Source organism: Carlito syrichta, unplaced genomic scaffold (assembly GCF_000164805.1).
Source record: "Carlito syrichta isolate Samal-C Ts95f unplaced genomic scaffold, Tarsius_syrichta-2.0.1 Scaffold233958, whole genome shotgun sequence".
Classification (NCBI taxonomy): Eukaryota; Metazoa; Chordata; class Mammalia; order Primates; family Tarsiidae; genus Carlito; species Carlito syrichta.
Window position 1 is genome coordinate 186,989 of NW_007178054.1, and position 25,407 is coordinate 212,395.

General features: G+C 37.3%; 1 protein-coding gene across 1 annotated transcript; it reads right to left on the reverse strand.

Annotated features, from left to right (window-relative positions):
- Positions 1-5,756: 5,756 nt before the first annotated feature.
- On the reverse strand, positions 5,757-23,960 carry METTL11B (methyltransferase like 11B). The gene is made up of 4 exons (XM_008051781.1): positions 23,746-23,960; positions 12,250-12,425; positions 6,799-7,048; positions 5,757-6,056 (listed from the first exon to the last, which is right to left on the reverse strand). The coding sequence occupies exons 1-4, from the start codon at positions 23,897-23,899 to the stop codon at positions 5,785-5,787; spliced, it is 852 nt and encodes a 283-aa protein (XP_008049972.1). The 5' UTR covers positions 23,900-23,960; the 3' UTR covers positions 5,757-5,784.
- Between the last annotated feature and the right edge of the window lie 1,447 nt (positions 23,961-25,407).

Consider the following 25,407-nt stretch of genomic DNA (forward strand, 5'->3'; position numbering starts at 1 on the left):
GGCGGGGGCCGGAAGCGGCCACTGCACTCCAGTCTGGGCAACAGAGTGAGACTCCAACGCAAAAAAATATATATATATATATATTGAATGAATGAATATGTATAGCCTTCCTCAAACCCCAGAGATGGAGCAAGTTACTCTTTTCTCCAAATTATTTTAACTCTCTGTTCATATCACACTTTTAGTCTTTATTATTCTTAATTATTATTATTTGTGTATCTGTCTGTCCCATTATTGGGCCATGACCTTCTTAAATATTTTCTGTATGTATATTTGCTAAAACTAACATAGTGTCTGCCGTGTTGCAAAAGGGCAAATCATGCCAACTTGACGTATGAATTAAGGTGCTGTATACCTTTAGTTCTCTGACACCAAATCACTAGCTTTGAAAGTCAATTATTGTTTAAAAAGTGTTTCCTCAATTCCCATTCTAAATACATGTATACACACTCTTTATTAATAGAGATAATTTTAAACTATTTTTCACATATTTGGTTAATTAGCTTGCAATGACCTCTGTGAAAACATTGGCCTCTGGTGATTATAAGAAGTAGTTTTTTGGCATGGACACCAAAGTATCAAAGAGTCAGCTGGAACTAAAGAAAGCAATAACACAACTGGTTTTAATTACTCATGACAAGCAGCTGAATATATCTGACACAGGCCTTCTCCTCAATACATCACTCAAAACAGTTACAGGAAATGGTAGTGAGGAAAAAAAATAAAACAAAATAAGATGGGGCCAAAATGTGTCCATAATACAAAGCAGATCATCTTTCACATGGGTGACCTTATTCCCTTTGTTTTATAGTTTTATGATGAACCCAAATATATAAAATTGCTGACCCTTTAAGATTTTGCATGCTTCTCTACTGGTGCTTAGGAGTGGTGCTCAGGTCCTCAGAAGAGGAGGTAGGTGAAGATTGCCCTCATTCATGAATCACTAAATAAACCAAAGGGTCCTCCAAAGTTCATCTAGAATTGCAGGCATGTTTGCAATTAATTCATCTGTGAAGTCAGGTAAGAACCTACTATTCAACATTCACAGAAGGATTAACTTTATCTAGAACCTAGTTAGTTTCTTCTGACAACTTGCTTAGCTAGAAATGGGTGAGGATTAGGAATTACTTAGCTATAACATACTCACAATTTTAATATCTCTCTTTTATCAAGTATATATACCTAACGAAACAATGGACTTCAGGTGGTCCATACCCTTGGGTTGGTGCCTATTAAAACAGAGTGAAAGAGAGATTTCCTAACTCGGCAAGATTTTACCTCAGAACATAATTTTCTTGCTATAATATCCTCCCAGATGCCTGATCCCAGAGCTCATTGCCTTCTTGTTTCTGCATATTTCCTAGTTCTTTCCACTTGCATTGTTTGTGCTGTTTTGACCGTCTTGAACATCCCAATGCTCATGGAACTTCAGAAATCCTTGACTTTTCCTGCTGTTTTACTCTTATTCTTGTTTGTTGCCTCCAAAAAATCGAGATGGTCCTCAAGTCTTCTACTTTTTAGTGTCACCTTGCATTCTTTCAACAAAGTTTTGAGTTCCTTCAGTGTACTGTGGCCTATGGTAGAAACTGAGATTCTAAGCAGAAATAGTCCACCAAGGAGCTCAAATTGAATAGAAAACTATGGCAAGCAAACAGATAATTGTGATGCCACATGCTAAGTGCTGTGATAAGAGTAAGCAGAGAGCAGCACAGAATGGGGTGCTTAGTCTCGCAGTTGAGGGGTAAGGAAGGCTTTTCTAGAGTCAGCAACACCCAAACAGTCTGGGTCAGACAAGAAAGAATGAAATGTATTCTAGGCTAAAGAAGTAACATCTATAAATGTGCTGAGACATAAATCATGGCTCCTTCAGGGAACTACAAGTAGTTAAGCACAGCTGCAGAAGTGGAGAGAGAGGCCAGGACACAATCACAAAGGGTGTGTATGCCATTCTAAGGAGATGGGAATTCATCCCGTAGGTGATGGGGAGTCATTGAAAATTTATTCATGACATGGTCAGGTTCATATTTTAGAAAAACTGCCATTACTGTGGAGAATGAATTTTACCATGCAGTTATTTCTGAGTGTACTATAAGGGACCCACCCACCAAAAGATAATTCCAGTTTATGGGGGGTCCCCCCTAGTATGTTTTTTCCTCCATAAACTTATAAACCTGGCCCATGCTCTTGCGTGCCTACTTACCTTACCTTTCTGTGGTTCTGAAGAGCCCAACTCCACATCCTTTTCCCTAACAGTGTCTTCAAACAAAACTAGTGGTCGGAATCTATTTGAACCCTTATAAAAAATACAATTATGAGATTCTACTTCATAGAATCAAACTATCATGGGGTTGGGTTCTGAGAAGCTCTATGTTTCCTCAAATGATTCTGAGGCAGCTGGACTATGGATCAATAATGTGGGGAAAATGTAGGCTGTCACTTATACCACTAGCTTCCAGACATGTTGACAAGCACAAGCAGTGTGTCTAGCTTACTCAATTAGATTGAAGAGAGCTGCAGTAGGTCTTGCTCAAAATGCCTTCCTTCCACAGTGTCTACGACTCGACTACCAGGACCAGAAAACTCAATCTTTGCTTGCACCCTTCATGCCCTTATACTTGTTCTTTGAAAAACATTTCCAAACCTTACTGTAGCCTATTAGGCAGCATGATCAGGCTTCAGTTCCTCTCAAATCACTCTCCTCTTTGCCTTGTACCTATTATTACCAGTACAGAAGGGGGATATTGATACAGTTTACTCACAATTTCTACTTTCTGGGTTAATCCTTTTCCCATTTAACCCAAGGATACTCACCAGTGGTTCTTACAGCTGCAGCATTTACCCTAAGATTAAATAAATAAATAAAAGAACAACAAAATATAGTAGTTCTTTCTCTCTCTAATTCTCATTAGGATTAGAAACAAGTTCTGTCTAGAAATAACTCCAAGAACAGTTTTTATATTTTATTTTCACATTGAAAGCCAGTCAGATTTGCTCAGCCTCAAAGAACATGCTTATGTAAACTAAAATGAATGCAGCAGCGAGCTGCACTTTTTTTTCTAAATGGGAAGAGAGTTAAGAATAGATACAAAGTTGGGAAATTGTGTAGAGTGACAAAGATCTGAAAAATTTCTAAGGAGAATGATAAGTGACTTGACTTGAAAGAAAAAAGAAACTGATGATCAAAATCGAAGACAACTGAGTTGAAGAATATATATCATTACCTACAGGACAATTATGATGGAAGACCCCAAAAAATAGAATTTATTTTTTTTAATTGTGTATTTATTCTTATATGTTTAAACTTTAGTCACCTTCAAAGTACTCTTTGTTTGATGCGATATACCTATGGAGACACTTTTTCCACTCTCCAGACAGCTTTTGAACTTGTCAGTTTTGATGCCTTTTAGTGCTTCTGCTGTTTTCTGTTTTCTCTATTCCACATTAACCAAACATTTCCCTTTGAGGACTTTTTTCATCCAGGAAAAAAAAAATGTCACTCAGGGCAAGATCGGGTTAATAGGGAGGGTGGGGTACAGGGGTCATGCTGATTTTGGTCAAAAACTGCTGAACACTCAGTGTGGTATGGGCAGGTGCATTGTTGTGGTGAAAGAACAAGTCACCTGTTTGTCAAAACTAGAGACATTTCTTCTGTAAATCATGATGCAACTTTCTCCAAACTTCCAGGTAAAAACTTTAGTTGACCATTTGATCCAAAGGAACAAATTCTGAATGTACTACAAAGGGCCCACCCTCTAAAAGATAATTCCGGGGTTTTTTTGGGGGGGTCCCTCTAGTATGTGTTTCCCTCCATATACTCAGAAACTCAAAAGCAGAGAAAATTGACAGCTGTGTAAATCAGTCTCTGAATAGTGGCAAAACAGAAAGTCAAGATGTAAGAGAATTAAGAATGATAGTTGTAAAAAATAAAATTCCCAGAATGGACCTTAAAAAGAAGATTCTGCTAATTTACTTTAAGACTTACAGATGAATAAAACATGAGTACCTTATTTTGCCACACTTAGTGTGCTTGGTACTGACTTATCATTTGATCTAGTGCTGGTCTCTGTCTTGATCGCCACAGGTTCTGACATTCTCTTATGTTACCCTAGAGCAAGATGAGTAATGTACAACAGCTGGAAGGTGTCAAGGGCAGAGTAGGTGACAAAATATTTTCCCACACACAAAATGAAATTATCAAGACAAAGCTACAATGAAGTATTAAATTTTTTCTAATAATTATTTTCCTCTTTAATAAGAGCTATGACTTGAAAATATGAACCTTATGGTGGTAGCATATCTATGCAGTATCTTCTTCACTTGAATTGATTTTTCACATTTCATGGAAGACTCATTATATTTCAAAACACAAATATGTGCTTCAACATGAAAATGTTGAAGGGTGTTAAAGACAATAGTAGTTATATTTAAACATTCTGAATTAAATTTTTTTTTTTTTGAGTCAGGGTCTCACTCTGTTGCTCTGACTGGAGTGTAGTGGCATGATCACAACTCACCACAGCCTCCAACTCTTGGGCTCAACCTCTTAAATAGCCAGACTACAGGTGTGTGCCACCACACCTGGCTAATTTTTTTTTTTTTTTTTTTTTTTAGAGATAAGGTCTTGCTCTGTTGCCCAGGTTAATCTCAAATTCCTGGGCTCAAACTATCCTCCCACCTCAGGCTCCCAAAATGCTGGATCGTGGGCATGAGCCACCGTGCCTGGTCACATTTTTCTTTTAAAATATTTTAGATTTTTTAAATTAAACCAATGCCTTATATTAAAATCCAGCTAGTTTAATGTACAGGCTTATCTTTTCCTTGTTCATTTACTTTGCTGCTTCTCTCTCCAATATAAATTCATTTCAGTCAAGGAACCAGGAGCTGCTGCAATGAAGCAAGTAGGGTTGGAAACCTGAGGCTAAAATTAGATTATCAATGACATTTGCTTATATGTTTGAGGCTGAAATTTCAGGGTACGACATTTTCTCCTGAAAGGAGACACTTCCCCATCACTGTAATGCAGACTCTACTATCAAATTACATCATTGGTTAGGGAAACTGACTCAAAATAGAAAGTGAAACTACATACTTTTTCTGCCAAGAGAACAGCTAAAGGCAAAATTAAATAATGAACTTGATTTCATAAGATTATTTTCATTAGTGCATTCTTAATTAGGGAGAGAGATTTGTTCAAGAGAAGCAGTAGTACTAACAAGGAAGGAAGTACAATGTGGCTGGCATGGGGGCAGGGGAAGGAGTCGAGATTTTCTCTCAACCACCCTGGACTACTCTCTAACATCAATCACCAAGAACTCAGGCCATTTGGAATTGGTGGGCATTGTTTCTTTTTCTTTTTTTTTTTTTTTTTTTTTAGTAAACAAATGCTTTATTTGAACCACCTCAAAATTTGTTTCCCTTGCTTCACAGAATATTGATTTCATCTTGTGGGAAAAAATATTTTTGCCTAAGATGTTGAGAAAGACCATTTTTACAAATATTGATGAGGCCATACATACTTGTACATTTTAGGTACACACAAGCAGTTTCTTAAAGCACTTTTCTTGATGTGTCACTTCATCTTTTTCTCAGAAAATCCACAGAGAATGTGCATGTCTCAGAATGTGTGCGGATTAGTGAAGATTCATGCATGCTACATCATCAGTCATTTCCCGACATGCATTGTGTATCCCTCCTCTCCATCCCTGTCAGCGTTACAAGGGGCGCCCGAGGAGCGCACCTCCGTCCCAGAGCACTGCTGCCCATCCTGCTCATCCCCCTTGCTCTTCAGGAGCATCCATCGCTGTGCAGTGCAAACATCCACACTGGCATGCACTGCTCCGGAAAGCCGTCCTGCTTCTCCTGGCCCAGCACCGCCAGCCCACTCTTCCTTATGAGGCTCCGGAGGATGTCCATGTCCCGAGTCACACTGCTGTCAGAAAGATCCAGGATACAGCCCTCGCGTGCCACGTTGTCCTTCAGGATGATGACGCCATTTTCTTTCAGGCCACCTCGGCACCGGGAAAGAAATGCAAGAAGGTCCTTATCAGTCAGGTGCCCTACAGGTGGGACCAAGTGGACGGGGAAACAGGATGAGGTGATGGGGAGAGAAGGACGTAAGCAGGGAAGAACACAGGGCTAAGAATCAGCAGACCTGAATTCATAAATTATTTCACAGTCTTGTTTGGTTAAAGAAGGCTTTGAGAATTTAGATAAGAGGATGCATATCCCCTTGAAGGAGGCCCAGTCCCCTGTCTATAAAATAATTTTGTACCACCTGGCCTGTTTACTTCACAAGCATGTGATACATCATTGTCTACCCTGTGAGTCCCTCCGTGTCCCCTGGAGAACCCCTTTACTACTTCATCTCTCTCACACACACACACACACACACACACACACACACACACACACACACACACCGAAATCTAATTCACTGCTGTCTCAGTTCTTGGGGATTTAAATCCAAGAATATCTAATTCTGCCAATAAATGGGGATTAATCTTTTTTGACCCCACTTTTTAAATTTTTTCAAATATTTACATTTCTTCAAGGATTTAGGTTGATACAAATGCACTTGCTCCATCAGATTTGTTCGAGAACCAACCTAAATTCTTGAACAGAGAATGTTAGGGGAGAAATCTGGAGGACACAGAACTTTTTGGATGTTCCTATAACACCTAAGGCTAGCTAACTGCTCTGAGCACAGTTAAACCTTCCCTGTGCCCTCATTAGCCCCAAGTGTCATCTTCTCTAACTGGGAAGGGAGGAAGGACAGAGGCAAGGCCATGCAGTACTAACCAGAAACCCACTGAATCCAGATGACATCATATCTCCCAGAGGAGGGTGTGAATTCTTGCAGGCTGTAGCAGTGGTAGTTTTCTACCTTGTCCCCTTTGACCCGCAGGTAGGCCTGGGCTTCAAGGAGGAAAGATTCCATCATGTCCACTAGTTCTACGTTGTTGAAAACCGGCAACAAGACGTGCTTGCTGACCCTTCCTATCCCAGAGCCGCAATCCAAGGCACAGTCTGTTCCGGCTCTCCCGGGCCCCTGCAGAAAAGTACCTTGATACTTGAAATGCAGAGACCCACCCTGAGTCTTGAGTCCTTTAAGTTACCTCTTTAAATCAACTGTATTTAGCTCAGCTTTATACAAGGAATGCACTATTTTCAGTATACAATTTAATGAATTTGGGCAAAGTATCCACTACCACAATCAAGATATAGAACATTAGACCAGGCCCAGTGGTTCACACCTGTAATCTCAATACTTTCGAAGGCCAAGGTGAGAGGATTGCTTGAGCCTAGGAGTTCAAGACCAGCCCAGGCAACATAGTGAGACCTCATATCTACAAAAAAAAAAAATCAAAACATTAGCCAGGCATAGTGACTGCACCTGTAGTCCCAGCTACTTGGGAGGCTTAGGCAAAAGGGTCACCTGAGCCCAGGGGTTGAGGTTGCAGTGAGCTGTAATTGTGTCACTGCATTCCAGCCTGGGTGACAGCCTTATAAAGATAGAACTTTAATGACTATAAATTTGGGCCAAATCTGTACTGCTAAATAAATCTATACTGTAATTTACTACTCTGTTAAAACAAACAAACCCAAAAATAGTGAGAGCTTTTCTTAGTTTCAAAATTTAGTGGAAACATTTCAATTTGTATTGGAATAATTTAAATAGTATTTTTTCTAATTGATTTCAAGGACTCTGAACTATCTACTTCTCTTGTGTGGATAGTAAATTTAAATGTGGGGACCTGAGCTGAGGAACACTGTTTCCTTCTCTGGAGAGAATTTCATTTCAAAACTGCTCCTGATGGCACACAGCATGTTCACGTGAATAAAGGGTAGTCTTAGCACTAAGTTTCCTTGTGTCCCTTAATACTAAAACTTATTTTCTGGGTTCTTGTACCAGATACTACATGATTTACTGAGCATGAAACTCTAAAAACTGTTTTTAAGGTAAGTCTGTGCATCAAATTAACTGGTGGTAAGGGGGAGGGAGGTAGTAGGAGTAGAGAGAAATCTGCCAATGCAAACTTTCTCAAACTTGCTTCTATACAATTTAAAAAGTTTTCTGATATATGAAGACTCAGCTGGTCTAAATTATTTGGTCATAATTGAGATGGCTGCTAAATAGTTTTCATGTGAGAAATTACAGTAACAAGATACTGGAAGTTGCCAATCAAGATCTTAAAGGAGAAAGCTTACTCTTCATTTCTCAGGAACTAAGGATTAAAAAAAAATTGGCTAAGGATCAAAGATGAAGTATGGGCAGAGGAAAACATCAGAAAAGCAACTTTCCAGTTCACCCAAAAGGCCATCTAGAAAAGTACAATGAAGAGCAAAAAGTGAAGAAATTGTATATTCTTACCAATGGAATAATAATAACCATAATTATTGAAATCTTATATGGTACAAGCTCTTTACATTTAAAATAAGTATAATAATCAAGAAAGCCCCACAAGATATTGATTATTATCTCCATTTTGGAGATGAGAAAACTTGAATTTCTAATATTATACAGCTAATGGTAGAACTAGAATATGAACAGAAACCGTCTGATTTCAAAGCCAGTTCTATATTAGGAATGTCACCTCAAGTACAACTCTGATTCTCTTGAGAGTGCCTGTCTAGTGCTATATTGAAAAGAATTCTAAGGCTTCATTCAGCAGGAAAGAGATTCGTGATTGATTAGAGATGTTTACCTTGAGTATGGGAATGGGAAGTGATAGTACATTGCCATGTATTTGCCATTTCTACTTACACTATATCCTCTTCCACATTCAAATATATTAATTTAGGCTGAACTATTTCAGAAAAAGGCATAGGCTACAGGTTTATGTCATGAATGCTATAAAATGATCTCTTCTAAGTAAATTAACAGCATACATGAGATGAGGAAGTATAGAAAAATTATTTTAAGCTACTAAAAATGACTTTACCAAAAATTTATGTGCTCAGTTAGAAAGTCTCATACAAATTTTTCTTATCACTACTTGGCCCTAAAAGTCTCTACTGGTCACGTTGTTCTCATCAGTGTAGCAAGTGGTTTTAGAAGCAGAACCATGGAACAAAAAACCAAAGAGACCTTACAGCTCTATGCCAGTGGATTTCAAGAGGGTTATAACAACTGAGCTTTTTTTTTCTCAATCAATAGATAAACATGAAACTACTCTGATTAACCTGAGGCAGGGCCTCACCCACCATCAGCCTTCCCAACATTCTCCAAGGAAGACCTTGAAGCATCTCAGCAAAACTCTAGAGTTTTTAAATCACGGATGCCTAATTTGCCTGCTTTTTCAGACAAGGAAGCTAAAGTTTAGAGATGTAACATTTTAAAATGAAAATTTCTGGAAAACCATCATTTTCTAATTAGTGTTTTTCTCCAATTTTGATGTGTGGTATTTGACTACAGTTATTCTTGAAGCTACTTACAAACACAAAAATGGTGCCTTTTACTCAAATCCTGGTGCCTCTAGCCTCTCCTTAGTATTACCAAGTTCCCTCTACTACATTTCCTTCTACACAGTTGGCACTGTCACCCATATCTTGGTCCCAGGGTTCTTTCTCTGTCTCTCATTCACATCCAGCTCCTCTAAGAAGAGATATTTAGAGACTGATCTCAGGGATATCTCTGCCTCCTAAATACCATGGCTGCCCAAAGCTGTGATTGTACGGAAATCTGTTGCCCTTACACGAATGTGACTAGATCTGCATACAATGTGTGATTTCAAAACCAGACATTTTCTTTTTTTTTATTTTCGTTTATGTCATCTTCACATTTATAGATTAATATAAAATAGTAAAATACTAATAGAAATTTCCTTTTTAGTTTTGATTTTGACTATGTTTTTGTTTTAAAGAATGATATTTTAAATTCACTCTGTGGAGTTAAAAACTAAAATTGAAGTGCTTTGTGCCACGGCATAAAAACCATAACAAGTTAGACCCAGATTTTTTAGTCATCCAGTCTCTGAAAAATGTCAACAAATAAATACCATCAAATACTGATTACTTGAAAAAAATACTGATGACTTTTTATGAATTGCTACATTCTTCCACTAGAAAGCTAAAACTGAGGAAAGTTATCAGTTACACAATTGACATCCCCTTGGTATCATTTGTTTACTTGCTAAAGTAAATACATTTGCAACTAGTGTAAACTCCTTTTCCCACTGTCCCATGTCACTAAGTGTTGAAAGGAGAGCAAAACTTTAAACAATCTGCCTTTTCACAGTTGACATAATAATAAATCATGTCAGATACTCATATTCCCTAACTCCATATATCTTGACCTGGATACTAATTTAGTAGATTACTGTATTAAGGTCAAGGTACCGAAATATCATTCCCCAAAAGGACCGTGTTTGTACTTAGTTAGAGATCACAGCTTTACAATGAGCCTTGTCTACTAAGAAGGGCTCCTTATATTTGTTTGAAAGGAGCAGGCGGCCTCTTTTCCAACATAAATATGCAAGCACAAGGCTGTTTCCTTTCCCAGGTCCGTGGGCGTGCTTATGGGCTCTGTCTGACCAGCATCCCTGTGGTCAGCCTGGCATTCCACACAGAGTGACAAGACAGCTGGATTACTAACTAAGCTTCTGAAATGCTGTGGGATCAAAATCAGCCTCACCACGAGGCAAGCAGGAGGGATTGCTTTGGGCCAGACTGGAGGAGAGCTGAGGTCTATGGTACATCAAGAAAAAAAAAAAAAAGGCAGCTTCATGAGACAAATGGAAAAAACATGTCATGGTTAAGAGCAAGGAATTTGATGTCAGACAGACCTGGCTGGGCTTAACTTCCAGTTCTGTATCTTACTAGCTATGTAACCTTGACAACTTATTTAGCCTCTCCAAGCCTCAGTTTCCACAAATGTAAAAACAGAGCTAATAATAGCACTTACCTCCAAGAATTGTTGTGAAGAGTAAAATGAGACAATGCTTCTAAAGCACTTAGCAGAGTGACTGACCATCTCAGAACGACACTTACTTAGCAATACTCCAGGTTAACCTAATTTGTAAACACCCTTGGCCATCAACCTTAGATTCCCTAGTCCGTGGTGGCTGCAGCAGCAGATGTCCAGACATTTTGGGCCCCAGTGGATAGCCCATCCTGATCACATTTCTCTATGCCAGGCTCCGGACTGAGGCACTGGGTGCTCCCGGAAGGTTGAATGTGAAACTAGACCTCAACATTGGGGATATTCTTGATATTGTGCCGCTAAATAAGTTGACAGCCTAACTTCACGGCTAATGAATGTTTTATCTGCCAGAATTAAATGGGCTCCAAGTTTCAGACAAATAACTTTGCAGTGAATTGTAACAAAATCTGTTGCCAATTAAGATTGTGTGTCTTCAGTGGGACCAAAAGCAGCTTTATTGTGGGTGTTAAATCTATTTTAACAACTAAATGAAGTTCCTTAAAATATAATGAATACATTACATGAAAGCCCATTATTATTAATAGTAGCAATAGATTTCTTGTGTACTAATTTTGTGCATTAAAACAGGTACTTGACATATAGTATTTCATTTGATCTTCAATTATCCTGTGAAGTAGCTTCCATTGTCATGCCCTAGTCTACGGATGAGAAAACTGAGTCTTAGCACAATTAAGTAACAAGCCCAAGGTTGCTCATGCATTAAAGCAGAAGAACCATGATAACTTTAGAGCCCAAGACTTTGGCCCCTACATTATATTGTCTATCTCCACATGACATGAAAGTGAAGACGTGGGGTTCACTCAATCCCAGGGCTGCAAAAGGCTAGCAATCTTCTAAGGCAAAATCTGAAATAAAATAATGTAAAGGGATCCTAGTGTCCTTATAATTTCTAAACTGAACATAAGCATGCATTTTCTTACTACATCTAATTTTTATCACAGAGAATCAATAAGTAAATCCAAGATCCCAAAGGGCATGATTTCTCATCAATCATCTGGGTGCAAACTGCTTATTTATGAGACTCTAAAAGAGATGTCTTCTTAATTCCCAAATTGTATGTCAGCACTGCTAGTTCACCTTCCCCTGAAGCATACAAGATTTACTGATGATGGGAGAATGAAATGCCAAATGGGATAAACCAGTGATTTGATGTGGTTCATCCTTTCTGAACATCTTAAAATAGACTTTGACTGAACTCTCAGCTGAGCCATATGGCTTTAACCTGACTTAAGAGACAACTCAGAGGCATATGAGCTCAATGTTTGCAAGGATTTGCCTTCTCATCAAGTCGTAGTTGGATAACTTACCCCAACAAATTTCCTAAGAAATTTCCGAGAGGCCTGGATATCTGGGCTGGATAGTTCAATGAAATTTCCCATCATACCCTCTTCTGTGGCTGGTACTTCTTGATAGAAAAGTTTAGCTCTGGCATAGAACTGCATCTCACCATCAATGACTTGGCTTGTTAAAGCATACAATTTCACTGCAAATAAAATATTATCAATAGTTATTAATATAATAGAACACTCTCAATCTTATGCATTACATTTTCTCTTAAAAGGCCATGAATTTGTGCTGTAAAGAAAAGAGCACTGGTTTGAAGTCAAAAGATCTGGGTTTGAGTTCTGGCTCAGTAACTTACTTGCTATATAACATTGAGAAAATTTCTTCACCCCTCTGGTCTTCAGGGATTTCATTTATAAATCATAATCATGTGACATATTCCTGATTTAATAACTCGACAGTTTAACAAACCTGTAGCTTTCCACTGCATAAGAAAAGTTTAACAGTGTTAGCTACAATAAGATAAAGGCTGTCAACAGTTTCATGGTAAGTTTTGACTCTGAGTTCCCAATATTTTATGAGAATTTTCTCGTTAATCCTAATCACAAGATAGGAGTAGTTACTTTTTAATCTCTTTTTCAAGCAACACATTTCCAAATATGTCTTCATATCAACATTAGAAATGTGTACTTGAGCTCTAGATTATGAAAACAACATAATAAAAAAGACACAGTACTTATTAAAAAGTTAATCCATACCAGGTAGTATGCTAGGTGTATTCATATATAACTTGTCATTTCATTATTTTGAAACATATATGAGATATTATTTTAAGATATTTATTTTTAGAAAAACATGCATTTCAACTTCTGAGGAGTAAATGAGAATGCATGAAAGTGTATTTTGCAAACCAAAATTAACCCATGCAAATATAAAATATTTTCATTCTAGGACAATCAGAAGGAAATGGTAGAAAGTGAATAAAAGGGAAAAACTTCTGGTTCAAGATTGCAGGCTGAGTACATGCATTTGGCTTCCCTCCCTGAGAAATGTCTTAATAGAGTAAACCAATAACAGTGAAGAAAATGAGAGGGTATCGCTGATGGATTCATGAATCCAATAAATCTCTGGAAGACAAAAAATCAGAACAAAGAGAAAGAATTTGCAGACCAGAATAATTGCAAGAGGACATTACATTCCAGACTTAGAGCCAACAGGATGCAACTGTAAGAATAAGAATGGAAGCCAAAAAATAAATAAATAATAAGAGAGTTAACAAAAACGTTGTCTAGAGAACAGACAGATAAGGGAATAAGTGCACCCTTCTGAGGCAACAGGCAGCACAGCTGTATTCCTAGGGGGAAAATATATCTGTTGTCTAAAAAAAAGAACTGCCTTGGGAGAAGTAGACCAGTTAGCATTAGAACACTGCCAATTTTCACATATAGTAGACTCCAAGCACCTCATTTACTCACACTCATCAGAGTCTGGTAAGGTCTACCTGCACATGTAGAGCTTCTTGTCATCTTCTCTGTTGAGAGCACAAGTACAAAACAGAGGAAACCTTATCCATTTCCTAGAATCATTTACCTTGTTCCTTATTCCTAAATGTGAATAGGCAATGATCTCCAAACACATGAGAATAAAGTAGCAGCCTAGAAAAAAAAGATTGAGATAAGCAATCAGAATTGACCTCAAAGGAAATAGAAATAATTCAGGAAATGGATAAGAATTTAAACTAAACCAAAACCAAAACACTCATATATCCTTAAAGATATATGAGAACTGGTACATCCATAAATGAAAGCTAAGATTCTAAGAGAATGATAGTTCAAAGAATAACAAAGAATTCTTCTAAATTAAAGTTTTTATAACCAAACACTATAGAATATAAAATTGAAGAAATTTCCAGGACACAAAACAAAAAGACAGGTACAAAAAACAGAAGTAAGAAGATGAGACTTATAAAAGCAACTCAGGAGGCCCAACATCAAGCTAATTAAGATTCTGGAAAACAAATATAATTGACAAAAGAAAGTGATTAAAGAAATAATAGAAGAAGATTCTGGAGTTGAAAAAGATTGTAAGATCCAACAAGTGCTAGGCAGCATGAATTTTGTTTAAAAGTCACATTTGCACACATCTTTAAGAAATTTCAAAACAGAAAGAGTAGTAAGAAGATCTGAAAGTCATTTGGAGGAGAGCAAGTGGTTGGCCCTCAAATAGGGTTGCCAGATTTAGCAAATAAACACACAGAACTCACAGATTTGAATTTCAGATAAACAATTAATAACTTATTAATATAAGTTTGCCTGGTATATCACACAATCCATGGGACATACTTACTCTAAAAAATTATTTGATGATTATGTTATATTTAAATGTAGCTTATTGGCTATTTTATTTGGCAACCCAATATTCAAAGGACTAGAACTAGGCTTGTATCACAGCTTTCATCAGAAACACTAGAAAATAGTGGCACAGTGCCATTAATATTCTGAGGGAAAATTATTTTAAAATTAAATTTAATATTCTGTCAAACTGTCAAAGAATATTTACCTCCCATGGATTCATTCTTCAGAAGTTTCTTGAAGCTATATTCCAGCCCAATGGGGGTTAAAATCAAGAGAAGACGCACGATGAAAGATGATGTAATTAATCAGGAATCCAATGAAATAAATCCCCAAATGACAGCTATTTATCACATCTGGAAAGAAATCAGTTTATATTACAAGAGAAAACAAAGGCTACAAAGCAATATATTTAAGAGTAGAATGAATTGGATTCCAGGTAATAGAGTAAACACGAAGCAAGGAGATATTAGTAACACTTTAAGGAAGACATATTTTTCATCTTAACCACCAAAAATGAAAGATAATTGAAAGCTTCAAGCAAAACATACAATGATTAAAAGTGTTTTGATCAGGGCATGAAATAAACCAAAATATGGCATAATTTGAGCACAAGAAAGCTAAGAAAAAAACTGTTTAACTTTAAGAACATATTTCTTCAGATAACCCCAAGATTGTGACATTGGACTAGTGTACTACTTGTCTCAGAATTGAGCAATTACATAGTCCCAAATTCTGATTCTGAAAGTTAAAAATCCAACAAATGCCACTTATATTAATATGGCTATGTTCCATCTATGAGATTATATCGGCATTTTCCAACCTGAAGATGCTGGAGTAACAGTTGGACCCTGAATGACCATGAATTTGCTGAAAGGGATACAAGAATCTGTTTCCATGTTGTATAATTTTCTGAGGCTAACAATGTTACATACTATATCTCTCACATACTACCTATTGCATGTAGATTGTTATTTTTTTAATTCAACCCTTAAAAGTTTAAATATAAGCTTTTTTCCATTTTATACACAATTTGGCCACTGACTAAGAAAATACATTAAAAGAGGATCTCTTGTTCAAAAACATTGGGAACCACTGACCTACGCTAGCGCTAGTACTTGGTAAACTGTTGTGTTAACAGCAGATGGCTCAATAAATACTTATAAATTCCACAAGGTTGACAAAAATCAGGCATCCACATCCCAATAATATGACTGTTCCAATTTTTTCTGGATGACTCAGAAAGTCATGTAGGAAATCATAGCTCACAGAGTTTGCCCAGGGTTGACTGCTGCTCTGGGATCACTAGCAAGCCACAGCCCAGGCCTCTCCTTGATCCAACCAAAGCAGCAAGGCAGCCACACTCATCATCACCTGCTTAAGTCAACTTGTTGGCACAGTCTATTAAAACCCTTAATCTAGAAATGGGAATGGTTCATTATGCCAGCAACATTAAGATCGCAAATGAATGCCAATCTCAGCAGGTGTCAGATTCAAAGTGGGTTTTTATGGTTATGGGCTTGAGTTCTCATTTTCACCTAATTGACAGCAGCATTTCACTTAAAAATATATATGAGGTGTCATGGCCAGCCCCAGGTCCTCTCCTGATAGCTTCTGCAATTGTGCATGTTGACTCAAATAAGGCAATCAGTAACCAGCTCATGCCTTTTTACTATAGAAATGTATCTAATGGCTTGTTCTCATAGAACTGCAAAGTCTCTGTGAAGCTTGGGGTAGTCTAAGGCAGATATGAGACAATATATTTATTTTTGATATAATATGGTATTTACTTATTGACCAACATTATAAGCTGAACTCCCAACTGTTTACGTATTTAAAAAAGAAGAAAATACAGTACAAATTCATTTACCCTGAAGGAGAATAAATATTTTGTGAACATTCTAGGAGAGGTTAATATCCAAAAGAGTATACATCCAGAGACAATCCATCCATAATTCAGGTATTAAGCACAAATATAAGAGGAAATAAGAAACATAAAGCCAAATCTCTTATAGAGATTACAACATAGCAAGAAGGAGTTAAGTCATACATCTCCACATGCTCAGTGAATGGTACAAACCATTGCCTTGAGAATTCAGCAAATGCCTGCAAGTAGAAGCAAGACCTCCTTCCAAAAAGGCCTCAGATATGAAGGATGCTTTTGATTTGAGTTAGCAAAAAAAATGAGGAGGAAAGGAATTTCATGTGATGTGGACCATCTGGATAAACCTTGGAATTTTCAAATGTCTCCTTTGAGAAATTCTTCTTCAGGTAGCAAAATAGTTTTGTTACCCTATGTCTCAATTTCTCACTTGAAGATGCAAAGAAATGAGTTTACTTTGAGGTGATGTGCTAATGATTCTTGCTATTGTTTGATAAAAAATTTTTGAGAAAGACAGAATAATCACTCAAAATCTTAATCTAGACCTGAAAGGAGATATTGATCTAAAACAAGAGATAGATCCAAAAAGTCAAGGCAATGTTATTTCAGTTGCCAATAAAATAGAGACTTTATGACAAACAAAATTTTGTTAATGGGTGTTTATCTATTTCTTTAAATTTTTTAGTAGTCAAATATAGCTATTTTAAGTTCTTTATTCCAGATGTTATTTCCTGCTTGTCAACTGAAAATCGACTGGATATTATATATCCAGAAGATATTTAAGCTAGGTTTAGACAGTAATTTTGAAATTATCTGATACTGAGAATATTGGATCAAGCTAGCTGTTTATTTTTAAGAGAAAAAAAAATTCCCAATCAAGCGATGCCTCCTTGAAAAGTAAGGCCTTCCATAAAAAAGATTTGCAGATGAGCACACCCCAATTTAGCCACTAAAGAGGTAATCATAGGACAGGAGGGAAGGAGAGGGGCAGAAATAGTTGGAGTAAGATATCCTGGATTTGCTTGCCAACTCTGACACTAATTAGTTGTATGATCTTGAGTAGGTTTCACAACTCCCATGAGCCTCGGTTTCTTCCTCTATAAAATTAGGTAATAACAACTATTGTACAAGGTTGTTGAAATTATTAAATGAGATAATTCATGTGAATGTGGTACTTTGTTTAGAGTAGGAACTCAGTAAATGCTACCTTCCTCATCATCTTTTTTCACCAGTGGGGGAGGAAGAGAGGTGGGATTTTATCAATGTTTCTGATGAAATCCACAGGTCTGAATACAGGATGCTAAAGGTTGTCATTACCAAGTCTCTGAATTGCCCAGAGAGGCCTTCTAGGTTTTATTTGTTCCCTGTAGACTGTATGTATCTGGTGTTTCTTCTCTTTAAAATAGTGTACTGCCTACCCTAAAAGTTTTATGGGGTTTTTCCATTTCAACTGAGGGCTAGTTTGGTGTTTCTTAACTTATTTTCAGGCTTCAACACAAATGAAGTAACCACAACCTGCTTTCTCCAGTTCAGCAAGGGATCTGTCTCCCACCTATTTTCTGAGTTTCTTTCTAACTCTCCATTCCTTCTCAAACACTCTCCTGACTTACTATCAAATTTAAGAAGGCAAGAAGTCAGTCGGAGATGCAGGAGACAGATTTTGTACAGTGAGATTTGATTCAGAAGTCCCCATGTCTCTTTTCATCTCTGTAGAATCGTGTGGTGGTCTCTCTTACTGTATTTCCACATTTTAAAATGTTATCTGTGTTGGTCTCTCCTACACTAAACTCTTCTGGATAAGACTGTATCTTATTTTCTTCATAACACCAGCAATTACCATTATGCTTAACTCATAATAGGCCTTCTTTGAATGTTCTTTTAATAAATTCTAGCTTTGTGTTCTTCGAATAACATATGAGTTCAACAAAGTGGTGAATATATGAGTTCAACAAGGTTGACATAAGTACAACCAAGTCATACCTTTGGCATAGTTTATGAAATACCTGTCCTCCTAATTAGGTATACCCAAATAATTTAAAAATGGTAACTATCATTGATCAAATATGTAAGTCAAACATTATATATCTATTCTGCAGAAGAAACAAAGGCATTAAACGGTTAATGAAACTGCCCAAGGTCAAGTAACTAGTGAATGACATAACTAGGATTTGAACTAGGTCTATTTAAATTCAAAACCATTTCATACTCTGTACCTAAAAATATGTCTTCTAAATTAAAAGGGAAATGATGCTTTCTTCATTTCTTGCAGCAATTGCATTACACAAGTAACAATAAAACATGTGAAAAGATATCTTCATAAGTGGGTTGTACAGTAATGCCTGCCACAGAGGTGAAATCAATTTTTAAAATGCCAATTTTTAAAATGCCACTGTAGTGAGTTTCATTCTGGAAATTCCTAGTGCTTTATAAGAACTGTTTGTGTTAACTCTGGCTCTTAACTGTGATGGCAAAGGTTTGGTTGTTGGTCTTAATTTTCTCTTCAAAGACTGATTCTTCTAAAAGGGCATCAATGAAAGGGGAGTACCTCGTATTTGCCAGGCATTAATTATACTAGGCACTTTCATATCATCCTTTCACATTATCCCTTTTAATCATCACAGAGTCTATAAGACTGCAGTTACAATGATCATTTTACAGATGAGTAATGAGAGACTCAGAGAGACTTAGTAACTTACTCAATATCACATAGCACAGAAGTGTAATAGCCACGACCTAGCCTGTGCCTATTCAAATGCAAAGCTTCTGGTCTTTCTGCTAAACTACACAGAACCATTTTTCAAAATATAAAATTAGAATAAGACTTTAACAAAGTCCAGGAGTGATTCTTGCTCAATAATATAATCAATAAATATTAATTGACTTCTACGTATTCAGAAACATTGATAGTACTAGAAGAATCTTGAATGTTAACTTATACAAACATCTCCAATTGTGTTGCATATAGGCCCACTTGAGCACTGGTATACAAACTGGAGACTTACACTGAGTTGTTTTCTTATTCAACTCCTTATTTGTTCATGAACAACCACCTTTGGAAAATGTGTTCACTCCAAGCCTCCAACTGAACTTTGACTGAAATAACTAGAGTAAATAAATCTACTTACAGGCCTGTCTAGCTTGGTGATCTCAATAGAAAGCCAATGCTCTTCATAGACTATGTTTTCTATGCCTGCCAAATAAGAAAATATGGTAAAACTTATTTGTTGCGCACATTAGTCAAGTTTCCATTTACATTGGTAGACAATATCATGTGGCAGTTAAAAAAGACTCTGGAGTTAGACTACCTGGGTTCTAATCCTGCTCCACCACTCACCACCACAAGCTCCTCAGCTGAGTTACACAACTCCTCTGTGTCTCAGTTCCTCACATATAAAATGAGGAAAATAACACCACACCTAACAGGGATGTTATGAAAATGAACTGGGATAATATATGCAAAACATTGAGAATACTGACGCCTTGTTTTCACTTCTTTCTGAAGGTCTGTTATGTTTGACAGCATAGTTATGTCTTCCATTGGAGACTTTTAGTATGTATGTCTTTGCTATTCCATGAATCTCTAAAGCTAGCCAGGGATGTGTCAGCAGATTTCCTCATGACTGAATGTCACCACACAGTATGCTGGAGTGAGACAGACTGCCTAACGCAGGCAGTTGGAGGGAGGAAGGAAGGAAAGGAGGAATCAAAGAGGCTGGTTAGTTCTTTCCATAATTACCCCAAACAACAAACTCTCTGTGCAGACCCTACAGGAGAGGTTCCCTAACCTTTTTGAAAGAAGGGCTTTATTTTCATTTCTCTGAAGTCTTGAAATCATCAAGGATAGGGGAAGCCAACTCTAAAACACCTCAGTGGAGCTAGGGAGGAAGCATCTCTGTTGGCTAAGTTTTATTTTCAAACTGAAAAGCTGCAGCTTGAAAACTCTCGTATATTGAATTCAGTTCATCATCCTTGGTAATGTCTGTTTTAAAGAAGGATACACAGTGCCTTTTAAAAAGTCTATCTTAGAGGAAGGAAAGAAACTAATACTTACTAAGGATTGACTACCTTCACATACTTGTATATACCTTCATTTAATCCTTCAAACATCCCTGCTACAGTTTTGAGGAAAATGATATTCAGAGGTTTTAGTAACTCGTAGAGGTTACTCCTCTGTTTAGAATGAATGCAAAAATTTGAACTTTGAACTTTGCTGACCTGCAATTAACTATTAGTAATCCATTTAACAAATATTTGTTGAGCTTTTCTATAAACCAGTAACGATGGCAAATGCTAAAAATATAAATATAGAAGAGGGGAAAATAGATGAGTCTTTACTCTCATGAGAACGAGAGTCCACTAGGGGAACAAATATGTACAAATGCATTCCATAAGTATAAGTTATAATCTCCTGGGGCAAAAACCAAGGTTTAAGTGAGTTAATCAAGGACCAAGAGAATCCTTCCAAACAAATAAAAGTCACACTGGCAGATGAGACATATGTGCTGATTCCTTTCTGAATATTCAACTTCTGCCATGTGAAGAAAAAACTGCAAAAGAATTTAGTGTTCACAGAGCTAACAGCTTGACTTCTCTGCATCCTGAATTTAAAAGGATTAATGCAAAGTTATTTATAGATTTACCTCCATTGCCAGATTGTAAAATCCAGAAGAATGGAGACTGTGTGTTATTAACATGCACAGTACTTTATATAATAATGAGAACTCTTGCATTGAATATGGCTGAATTGATCAGAAAGAAGAAATACCTGGTGTTTCTATCTCTAAGAATCCATTTTGTTTCCTGTAGCAAAAACATTTGTTGGTGACCAACTGTATGTGTGCTCTCTTTGCAGCATTCTTGTAATTCTGAACAACAGATTCGAAACAAATATAATGTATGTCCTTTTGGTTCAAAGTATTTAAAAGCTAGTAGACAAACCTTCAGCTTCTCTTCCCTTGCCTTGGTAATGTTTCAGCTGGCAGAGCTCCTATCATCCCTGATCTCTGAATGCTTGTGTAGAATATAGCCTCCCCACTCGCCCAATAATGCAACATTTCCTCTAGTTTTCAGGGAATTCGACAATAGAGCAATAAAAAGATTATCTAAAGCAAGAGTAAAAAATAAACTCTTATGTGTTCAACTCTCAAGATTTTAGGATTAATTTGTTATCGCAGCATATCCCGGTCCATACTGACTAATATAGCCCTTAGTTACAACCATCAAAGAGGTATTATGGATGAGGCTAGCCCTGTAACTCTCAGAAGAAATTAATGTTCAGGCTGAATCATCAACATAAAAAAAATAAAGAATACCCATTTACGGAAAACTGCAGCTAAATAAAATGAAGTCCACTTTGGTTTGGAATAGGCTCATGGCTTGCAAACTGTATTCATGGAATGCTGTAGGTTTATAGAAGTGCCTCAGGAGCCACTGGTGAGGCTAAGAGAATAGACAAAGAAAAGAACCCTGTTCCCATTCCTAAGCAGAAAAACCACTTCTGTGTGTCTCTGTGTGTGTATGTGTTATATTGTCAAAAAGTTTGCCACTTAGTATAATGATTTGTAAAGAGTTAGAAATTGTTGATGAGCAATCAACATATTTACAAAGGATAAAAACATCTAAAATCAAAATGACTCTAAAATCAAAATTATTTTACCTGGTAAAAAAAAAAGAGGAGATTGAGACCAAATATAAGTTACAGTCTACTTGTCACAAATTAATTTTCATCTGATTTTCAGAAGAGACTGTTTTATGCTAAGTTCTTCTTTCATCTTCATCTACCTTCAGAAATGAGTTTCTTTTCTCTCCAGTAAATAGTTTTAAAGTTTGGCAGTCATTTGTGCTTTAATGAGTCTCTTCAGTTATTGTAATTGATACCTTTCTCCAGTCTAATTCAACCAAGTGTACCAAGCTACTCTTACCGAGGTATGGCCCAAAGAGTATCCCCAGAAAAGCAATGCTCTACCAGTGTATGGAGATACCAGAACATCTTCACCTTCCAGAGAAACTGATCTAATTTTTCCATTTTGATACAGATGAGATGCACTACAAGCTCTAAAAGAACTACTTATGGGCAGTGTGATCTACCAGAAAGATCCCTGAACTTCGGTCTTTACTTATGTATTACTCTGTCTGGATTAAATACCATTATCTCTAAACTTTCTTTCCCTCATTTGAAAAAATAAAATGGAAAACATGGAAGGAAAAAATAATGATACTTACCCTATCTATCCCACAGTATAACTGTGATAATCAAATAATGTCATAGATGAAAAGAAATTACAGATTTGTATATATAATAATGATATTTGTACATTTAGTATTAAAGATCCCTCAGAAATGGACTTATGAAAAGAGATTTTATTAGGCTGCTAACATCCAGTTTCTTGAATGTCATACAAAGAATTATGTAGCTCCTTCCACAGCTGGAAACCCTGACCACATCAAGTGCACAATGGGGCTTTCAAACAACCTTAAGTAAACAGACTGGGCTGATACACAGTGTTCCTGCTTTCACTGGGGGGAAATATAAATCAAGGGGGGGCAGAGATTATTTCACTCTTTAGTGTTAAGTTATTTCCTCTTCACTGCTGTTTAGAGTGCCCTGAAGTAACTACTTTCACAGAGGCTGAGAAAAGTAGCATAGACAAATCAGATAAGCTTTTTATTATTCTATTGTCCAGTTACCTGAAAACTAGAGGAAATAAAGACAGACTACTTCCTTTTTTTTTTCTTAATTTTCAAAGATCAAACTAAAATCTACTTTTTTAGACTCTCTGACTATTCTTGTGATTCAAGGTCAGGAGGATTATATGTGGTGTGCGTGCACACACACACACACACACACACACACACACACACACACACAATTCCAAGAGCATTTTGATCTATTATTGTTTAGTCTTTTTAAAGTCTTATTTGATCTATTGTTGCACTAATACTCTCATCTCTGAATTACCTGATTTACCCAAACCTATTTTTTTGCAAATATTAAAAATGTACTTCTGAGTTTCTATAAGCCTGATACTACACCCAGAGAAGCAAATCACTGGGCCGGATGGTGCATGGAAATCCCAAAATAGAGTCCTGGCTGGCCAGGAAGCACTTGATCTTTGTACTCTCCATAAAAGAATGCCATTGAAACATTTCAGCCCACTGACATTGGTTGTGGATTGTTTTTATCTGAAAAGTGTCCTTGTTTTAACTTCTCTTCTGTAAGCCCCACAACCTCACACAATCCCTTCAGTCATTCCTTGTTTCTTATCTAGTAGCTCTGGCTCACTTACCCAGGGGGATTTTTTCCAGTAGGTAGAGATAGCTCTGAAAGAAGTCATTGCGAATGGCTTTGTGAAGGATAAAAGACATGCTATGTCGACAAAGTTCATCATCGGTCTTCTGCCAGCGGGATCTAAAAGCAAAGTGGGCTCCCAGGTGGGCCATGGTGAAGAAGGATAATAATTATTCCTATGGAGAAAGGAAGTTTGCCTGGCTGTTTCTCTGAATTAGCCTTCTCTTCCTAAAGGAGCTTGAGACTGTCATTTTAAACCAGTCCCTTGTCCATCTATATCAGGACAGGCCGTCATGGGGTGTGAGGAGGAGGGGCAGCACACATGGGGCAGTCAGGTTCTTGGCACATCCACCGTTTGATTGCTTGGGTGACACCACTGCAAGCCAGCAGGTGCTAAGTAAAGATGAAAACAGGCTGAGTGAGACCCTGCTTCATCCAGGAACAAGGATGCCTCCCTCCTTTAGCTGCCACTTCAAACAGGCAGGAGCACAGCCTGCTAACACCCTGAATATTTACTTTAATTTGATTCCTAAATTGGAATAGCCTAATTTCCACTTCAAAGAGTTGTGAATATTTTGCAGGAGATCTTGTTCCCTGATTTCCATTACTTCGCCTAGAACACTGAATCCTCAAGTTACAAGGACCCTTCAAAGTCATCTGAGCCACCTATACTCCTTTCATCAGTACAGTTTTTCCCAAAATTATTTCATAGAGTCATATATGTGTTTCCTATTTTTAAGGGTCTTCAAGAGAACAAGTATTTGAAAGCCTGTTTTGATGTTAAATACCCTTCCCTGTCAGCAAACTCTTCAGTCTAGCCTGCTCTAAACAATACCCATTCATGTAACTCTGTTTCTTCCTCTCATAGTCTGTGGCTATGACTTCCCTCATAAGTACATTTGTTTGCTGAAGTACTATCTTCTGATTGTCCCTCTAGTTTCATTCTCCACTCTTTTCGCATTACTATGTGTCCCAGGAGGTGGCCTTCACAGTAGACTCCATTGCCCCCTGGCTTCTAGTTGTGGTCAGTCAATAGATAATGTCAGAAGGATGCCAGAGAGTTTGAGGTCAAGGTATTCCTTTGGCAACTTCTCTGTGGAGCTGCTGTGGACTGACTGCATCCTTTAATAGAAATTCAGAGCTCATTTCAGGGGTCTTCTCATGCAAATATCCTCTCCTGGTTGTGATCATTTCTCCTTTGCCTTACCACTTCAGACCTAGGGAGAGTGATATGCTAGGTTACCAACTATTCTTTGCAATTTCCCTATTCTTGTTCATGTCTTTGTAAATAGTCCCTTTATTAAACCAGCTCAAATTCCCAATTTGTGAATGCCATCTGTTCCCTACAGGTACTATGACTATTATTTCACTCCTCTAATGTTCCTTATAAGAAAATGCATACAAACTTCATACACTTTCAGTCCTAAACCATGTGCACCCACTGACTCCCTGAACATACATATACACATGTACGTATACACAAATGCACACATTATGATAGGCAACTTCTAAGATGGTCCCTGCCTTAGTGAAAGCTGCCATAACATGTTAACTACAGTGGCTTAAACAACAAACTTATTTAGCACAGTGCTGGAGACTGGGAAGGTCAGGATCAAAGTTCTGGAAGATCCTGTGTCTACTGAGGACCGTCTCCCTTGTT